The 8,395-nt window shown below is 45.6% G+C and overlaps 1 protein-coding gene across 1 annotated transcript; it reads left to right on the top strand.

Annotated features, from left to right (window-relative positions):
- Positions 1-1,111: 1,111 nt before the first annotated feature.
- Positions 1,112-3,287, top strand: LOC136392619 (serum amyloid A-2 protein-like). The gene is made up of 4 exons (XM_066364950.1): positions 1,112-1,235; positions 1,538-1,632; positions 2,399-2,537; positions 2,984-3,287. Exons 2-4 carry the CDS (start codon positions 1,542-1,544, stop codon positions 3,147-3,149), a joined length of 396 nt encoding a protein of 131 aa, XP_066221047.1. The 5' UTR covers positions 1,112-1,235; positions 1,538-1,541; the 3' UTR covers positions 3,150-3,287.
- Positions 3,288-8,395: the final 5,108 nt, after the last annotated feature.

Consider the following 8,395-nt stretch of genomic DNA (forward strand, 5'->3'; position numbering starts at 1 on the left):
TTTGCATATACAGACTTTCTTGAACTCTGGCTTAAGGGAGTCTGTCTCAGCCCTGGAGCACGAAAGGCATCTATACAGGGGAGAATTCTTTCCTTAGTTGTGCGGGACAAGGGAGGGTCGATGTGCTCTTCTTCCATTGGCTGCTTGTAAAGTAACTGACTGAAAGGACTCAATACCCCGTTGTGGGCTATTAAGTAGCAGCCTGCCCTGGGTCCCGCAGTTCCTGGCACCTAAACACCTACTCCCATTCAGAGGTATGTCCAGAATTGGGAAGCAGAGTCCCCTCCACTTGAGTGCCCACGTCCAACGAAGAGGCCAGGATATTTTTATTTTTAATTTAAAATTATTTTAATTATAATCAGCATACAATATCATATTAGTTTCAGGTGTACAACATAATGATTTTATGTAGATATACCTTATAACATGATCACCATGAGAAGTCTAGTAACCATCTATAATTATGCAGAGTTCCAGAAAGAAATAAAGGAGCCGGCTTAGATAAGGCACTGCTTCAGGGCTGACAGCGGAGCAGGCCTGTCTGTGCCTTGTAGCCTGTGCCTTGGAGCTGAGAGCCGAGCATATGCAGACAGAGAGGGGAAGCAGCCTTGCAGGGCACCCATGAGATTGGATGGGTCAGTTTAGGAGCTCAAGGGCTTTAGCCATGAACTCAAAGGGGTTTTATTTCTGACCATCTGCCATCTGGCCCAGCAAGGACCATCCTGAGGAGATGACCAGTAAAGCAAGGTGCTGGCTGGAGGAGAGTCCTCTCACTGCACACCTTCCAGCAGCCTAGGTGTCCCGTCATGGGCCCACACCCTTTCCCTCCACAGCCCAGGTGGACCTGCCTCGTCCCCTTCACTCAGACAGCAGGGCCGGCCTCCTGCCCCGTGGCTGCCAAGGCAGAGCAAGTCTGCCTTGTTTCCTCAGAGTTGCACAACGGGGAAATGACCTGTGGACAAAAACAGACACTGGTGTCCAGTAAGTGTTCCTTTCTACACTTCTAGGAGAAATGACCTGCAGGGACTTTGCCCAGGTCCAAGTCTGCTTTTTCTCCCCCTCCCCCATGTCCCCGGCAGGGAGGGCTCAGTATACATAAATAGCAGTCACCGGTCCCCAGCAGGCAGGGACGGTAGCTCTACTCCACTGGAAATCAGGTGAGGAACTACTCCAAGAGTGGTTGCTTCCCAAAGCTTACTCTGTTCTGTCTTTCCCAGCAAGCTTGTGAATTCATGGTAAAGTATCATACTGTGTTGAATTTTCCCTGTACAAGGTCAGGGCTGGCGGAGTGCAGTTAGTGCTTTATGATTAATTACAGGCTGCTATAGGAGGACCAGTTTGGTCCTGACTGCACTCTTTCTCCACCAATGCCACCTTGGTGACATCATAGACAGTCTTGGGCTCAGAGACGATGGGTTCAGAATTGCGGGCCGTGGTTCTGAGTGAGGTTTCCCAGATGCACAACCAGGCTCTCTCTGACACACGAATCCCCAAGGATTCTTTCCCGTGTTTCCCTGACTCTCTCCCTTCATTCCAGCACCATGAAGCTCTTCACAGGCCTCGTGTTCTGCTCCTTGGTCCTGGGAGTCAGCAGCCAGGGCTGGTTTACATTCATGGGACAGGCTTATGACGGTAAAGTCACTGGCGGGAGTGGGATGGGGGGGTGGCATTCATGGTTCACCCTGAGCTCCTTTGGGGCTGTTCTACTGGGTCAGGGATGTCGCTTGATGTAGGAGAATGTGCAGGTGCGTTCTGTCTGCAGGACCACATTTCTTAGGCGTCAGGCGGAAGTGCTGTGTGTCGGCACCTTTCTCTGAATCTGCTCTCCCTCTCACCACCTTGCTCACGAAGTTTTCAGACACTAACAGGTGTAGCTTCATCCTAAAACAGGTTCTTATTAATGGGCAGTTTTGTGCCTCACAAACATGTGGCAATGTGTGAGGCAATTTTGGTTGTCACGCTGGAGGAACATGCTGCTCACACCTGGCGGGCAGAGACGCAGGCATTCTGGTGAACATCCTGAGTACTCAGGAAGGCCCAGAACAACAAAGAATCACTGCTCCAATTTTCAAGATTGCTAATGTTGACAACTCCTATTGTGTATTGACACCTCTGTTCTCTTCTGTAAATATATGTCACGGAGGCCTAAGTGAGGAGGAACCCATAGATAGTGTCTCAGGAGTCAGACAACATGGTACAGCACAGCTGTGTCCCCACCTAAATGACTCAGTGAGGACTAGACTTGAGGAATGTTCTCAACCTCTGGTATCCAGGGTGTTGCGACCAGAGGCTGAAATTGAGTCAGTGGCAGATTTTTCATTCTTGATTCCTCTCTAAGAGTGTCACAGTTTTCTGGTATTTCACCTGATGTCTCCTTGCCATGTCCTTTGCTTCCCAGGGGCTAAAGACATGTGGAGAGCCTTCTCTGACATGAGAGAAGCCAATTATAAAAATTCAGACAAATACTTCCACGCCCGGGGGAACTATGATGCTGCACAGAGGGGACCCGGGGGCGTCTGGGCTGCGGAAGTGATCAGGTAACAGGGCTCCTGGGGGTGCAGGGCGTTGTGCAGAGCCTGGCTGACTTTGGGCATCAGGAGGGCATAAACCCTAGAGAAGGACCTACAGGGGCTGTGGGCTCCTGCTCATGTTCTATGCCCACCTTCTCCATCCTTCCACACCAGCGTGGGGCTTGGGCTGCCTACAGAGCCAGAGTAAGACTGGTAAAGATGTTTGGTTCTGTCCCCAAAAAGAGAAATGAGGGACAAGGACTGATTCCCACCCTCGCCTGTGGGTGCTGTCCACCCAGTATGTGGGTGGTGACCCCAGAGCTGGGTGATGTGCCCAGCTGGGTGAGTGTTTAGCTCCTTTTTCCTGGCTCCTTTAAGAGTCATTAATTGCTGGAAAGAGAAAGGTTGCGGGGGGGTGGGACAGTTTTTCATCAGCCCCTCATTCATCTCCTACCTGTCCTTCTTCATTCTAGCGATATCAGAGAGAATATTTATGGGCGAGCCGCAGACCTTTTTAGACATGGAGACAGTGGTCACGGAGTGGCTGACTCAATGGCTGACCAGGAAGCCAACAGATGGGGCCGGAGTGGCGGGGACCCCAATATCTACCGACCTCCTGGCCTGCCCGACAAGTACTGAGTTCCTTCACTCTGCTCTCAGGATTTGGGGCTGTGAGCCCCTGAGGGCAGCGACACCCAGCCATTGAGTTCTACATCCCTGATGCTGATAGATGGCATCTAATAGCTATCTAATAAATGATTAAGAGATTGAATTGGTTGAATATTGTTTGTAATTCCTTGGTGTGAAGACTGCCTGTTTGATACCACAGGGTGATGGATTAATAGCCACGTGACGTCTGAGACTGCCTGTGTGTTTGGTGTGGGAGACACATTCTCAGTGACATACAAGACAGTCACTGTGCAACAACTTTCCCCCTAATCAGACCTGCTCCTCTTCTGGTGCCTCGGGTTATACCTGTGCTCCGTGACCTCCTGTGTCCAGACTCCCTCACACCTAGTTTCTTGTGTACTGTCACCTTCTAGGCCCCAGGACCTCGTTCTGTTAGTGTTGCTCCTCAGTGGTTGCTGTCTGGGGGAAGGGCACGCAGCCACGGGAAGACTGGGTAGGAGGATCCTGCTCTAGCAACTGCTGCCTTTTCTTCGGTTCTTTTCTCAGCAGCACATACTAATCCAATTATTAACCAGTAATTTTCTGTGCCATCTAAGGAATGCCTCCAGGCAGTATCCATTGCATTAGCTCTTTGTCTTATGCAAAGATCCAGGCACAGGACATGTCAAGGTATGTAGTCGCAGTGACAACATCGAGATTAAGTAGTTGAACTAACTTCCATAGTGCATTTGAACAGGATGTTCCCTCCACCCAGAACACTCTTTCCACCTGCTCCTCGGTGGCTGCTCACTTCCTTTCCTGACCCCTCACTTGAGCTCCCCCTTCTGAGAGGCCTCTCTGACCACTGTCGTGGTAACATGGCTGTTCTTTTCTTCTGAAAACTATCAAGGTTAGAATGACTTTGTTCACTTCTTCGTTTACTTTTTCTGTTATTTGCTTTGTTTTTCTTGCTTGGATTGTTGTACATTGCTGTCCTCAGGTCTCCTCACAAAGGGCTGAAGCATGTCTGTCTTGTTTATGTCATTCTTATATCCCGAGTACCTGACCAGTCACCTGCCATATTATAGATGCTCAGCAAACACTTGTTGAATGAATCAGTACAATAGGAAGATAAGCATTCTTCAGAGGATGTCAGACCTGAAAGAAGTGCTTGGGATTGTGGAGAGTGGGGATATTTGCTGTAGGTTTTGTTTTAGAGAATATTATTATCATGGCTTGAAGATGAATATACATATCAATACCAAAATCTATACTAAAATACCATCTACACTGACAGAAATTCACTATATCGCAGAATAATTATTTTGTCTAGCAATGCTTTCTTTGCAAGCCTTATCATAGGAATAAATATTATGAATCTCAGCAATGCCTTTCAGATGTGTCAACTTGTAGAGGCTGAACTACAGTGCACATGGTTTCCTCCTACGGAGTCATGTGAGAGTGGACCCAACATGTGTTCTCTCTGCAGAACTGCAGGATGAGGAGAGAAAGCGGCCTTTTGTTGTATACACACATCTTCCTGCAATAATTCAAACCCTAATTCGGATATTGCTAGGATGGGATTCAGCAGGTGTGATTACAGTCCCAATAAACTGTCTTTAAGTTAATCAAATGGATGACTATGTCAGGTGGGACTGACTTAGTTGGAAGGCCTTGAGAAGAAAGCTTAATTCTTCCCTTTGCTGGACTGCAAATAGTCATTGAATCTGCAATCCCGCTCTCATTTCTTTGGATCTTGCTGTTCCGGGACAAGAAGCGTCAGGCCTGGCTGTGAATTTTCAGTGTGTTCACATCCTCCTGTTCCTGGCTGCCCATGTTATGGACTTCACACTTGCTCAGCCAGCCCCCATTCCTGAATAAGGCAATTCCCACAATAAATCCCCTAACATAGACATACATGTTCTCTTGTTTCCCTTTCTCTGGTTGAACTCTGACTGGTACAGATTTGGTAATAGAAGTTGTTCCAGGAGAAAGAGAATCTTAAACATAATATAGATGATATAGATATTGATATAGATATAGATAGGTGATATAGATTTCTATTGAAGTTTCTTACCAGGAATTGGTTTCTGCAATGGTGGGACTGGCTAGGTCCAAAGTCGGCAGGGAAGGCCTGCTTTCATGCAGTTGATCTGGGAAGGTCACAGGCAGGCTGGAACTCCTCAGGCATGGGCTGAACCTGTTGTCCACAGGTGGAAACTCCTTTCCCTTGGGTGATTCCTCCTTTTGGACATAAGTCTTCTAGATTGGCAGAACCACAATTCACAGGCATGGAAAACAAATTTTTCCAGTTGATCAGCAGAGTTAACAGTGAGAGAAGTCACTGCCACTCCCTTGTCTTGAATCTCGAACCTGTCTATTTTGGTTATGGGAGCAACAGTACCATATATTGGACGTGATGCTAATTTAGAATATAAATACCACATTCTGGGGTGCATGCCCTCTCCCTAAAAGTTGTTGCCATCAAGCTAGCATTGTAGCTGAGTCTTCAAAAGATTATCCTACCATTCTACCCAGCAAGCTACTTCAGGTTAATAGGAAACATGGTTAAACCCATGAATTCCATGAGCGAGGCCCATTGCCATACTTCATTTGCTGTACAATAACATTTTTTAAATATGTGTGTGTGAAAGAGAGAGAGAGAGAAGAACTGACAGACTGAAAGGGAGAGAGGTGTAAAGCATCAACTTGTTCCTTCAATTTAGTTGTTTAATGATTGCTTTCTCATATGTGCCTTGACCAGGGGGGGCTTCATCCAAGCCAGTGACCCCTTTCTCAAGCTAGAAACCTTGGACCAAGGGAGCTACCTTGGTTTTTAATTCAGTGACATTTGGGCTCAAGCCAGTGACCATGGGATCATGTCTGTGAAGCCATACTCAAGCCATATAAACCCGTGCTCAAGTCAGCAACCTCAGGATTTTGAACCCAGGCCCTCAGAATCCCAGCTTAAAACTCCATCCACTGTACTAACACTGGTGAGGCTATAGTGATATTCTTCATCAGAAGTAATATTCTGTGGTATTCTGTGATTGTCGGTAAGGTATTCTGTATATCCATAGACTGGTAGAAGCATCACATGCAGAGAAGGCAAGTCTGTATTCCAGTCAGTGTCTATTCCTGTAAGAAAAAGTGTTGTCCCTTCCATGATGGAAGTTACCCAAGCCTATCAGTAGGTTGTTTAGCGATCACCCCAGGGAATGGTGCCATATCAGGGACTCAGTGTTGGTCTCTGATGCTGGTAGATTGGGCCCTTAGTGGTGGCTGTGGCAACCTTGGCCTTGGCAAGTGGAAGTCCATGTAGCTGAACTGATATATAACCAACCTCAGCCTCGATACTATGGTCATTTTGTTCATAAGCCCATTGGGCAATGACAAGAGTGGCTGGGGAAAGAATCTGAGCAAAAGATTTAGACAAGTATGTCTTCAAAGACAGGAATCATCAATAAGCACATAAAAACAACATCATCATCAATCATTAAGGAAATGCAAACCAAAACCACAACGAAAACTACCTCACACCCTTTAGAATGCGGATGATAAAAGAGACAATGACAAGTGTTGGCGAGAATGTGTAGAAATTGGAAAGCTTATACATTGTGGGTGGGGATGTAAAATGGTACAGCCTCTTTGGGAAATAGTGGCAGTTTCCCAAAACTTATTCATGAAGTTACCATGAGCCAGCTGTTTTGCCCTTCTGCATGTACCCAAAAGAGATGCTACCATATTCACATAAAAATATGTACAGCAATATTTATAACAGCATTATTCAAAATAACCAAATAGTGGAAGCAGCTCAAATATTTTTAATTTGTGGGTGTTTAAACAAAAGTGATATATTTATACAGTAGACTATTTATTATTCAGCCATAAGAGAAATGAAGTACTGATATGTGCTATAACATGGAGGAATCTTAAAAACATCATGCTAAATTTCCTGACCAATGGTGGTGCAGTGGATAGAGCATCAGCCTGGGACAACGAGGTCGCAGGCGCGAAAACTCAAGGTCACAGTCTTGAGCACAGGCTCATCTGAATTGAGGGCAGACTCACCTGCTTGAGCGTGGAAGGTCACCGATGAGTTTTGGATCATAGACATGGCCCATTAGTCCTGGCTTAACCCCAAAGGTTGCTGGCTTGAAACCCAAAGCCACTGACTTAAGCCCAAATATCACTGACTTGCAAGGGATCACTGGCTTCTCTGGAGCTTTCCAGTAGGGCACTTATGAGAGGCAGTCAATGAACAAGTAAAGTGATGCAACAAGTTCACGCTTTTCATCTCTCTCGCTTCCTCTCTCTCTTTCTCTCTCTTTCAAAAAAAAAAAAAAGAAATAAAGAGAGAAGGAAAGAAAGAGAAAAGAAAAATAAATATAATTAGTGGTTGCCTAGGGGCCGAAAGGAGGAGACGTGGGGAGTGACTGCTAAAGAGCATGGGTTTCCTTTAGGGAAGATGATGATGAGAACGACATAGAAGTCATGGCTGCACCACGTCGTGACTATAATAAGCAACACTAAATTGTATACTTGTCAAGGATGAAGTTTTCCCTATGTGAGTATATCTCAATTTAAAAATTCTATGAGCAAAATTTTTTTTGGAAATAATAGATTAAAGTCCAGGGGTAAAGGGAGAAGATAGTCATTAAATACTGTGTGCCATTGACACAAAATGGAATACTATGCAGGCGTTTAGCTAATAGTCATATTATGTAGAATGGCATTTAAAAATTCTGCTTAGTAGTAGAGTGATAAGGCAATAAAAGAGTCTGTTGTTTATCTTATACATAGAGAATTTCTAAAGCATATTATTATAAACTCCTTATGAAAAAAGTAACTCTACTATGTTTAGTATGAGATATAACCCATTTTTTTGAGATTTTGATAATGACTTTATTTTTCAGATACAATATTCCGTTACTATTTTAAAAAGATATAATTTAAAGAATGCATTGTTGTTTTATTTTTTTTCAAACTAGTTGATGGACCACAAGACACAGCGCTGTTCTGAGGAGAGGAGTTTATTCGTGTGGACACATAGAAGGCCCCAGCCTGGTCAGAGCCTAGTCACAGCTCCTTGTCATGTTATCCACCTCACTCAGACGGTGCCCTGAGTCCCACCCTACCCAGTCTGGCCTTTCAGACATGCCAGGGAGCCCATCACCACCAAGGTAGATCCAGGAAGAGCTTGATACACCATCCTGAGAGGAAAATGCCTGGACAGGACAGAGCCAGGACAGGGGAAAGCGAGGACAGAAGCTGGT

This window comes from Saccopteryx leptura, chromosome 1 (genome assembly GCF_036850995.1).
Source record: "Saccopteryx leptura isolate mSacLep1 chromosome 1, mSacLep1_pri_phased_curated, whole genome shotgun sequence".
Lineage (NCBI taxonomy): Eukaryota > Metazoa > Chordata > Mammalia > Chiroptera > Emballonuridae > Saccopteryx > Saccopteryx leptura.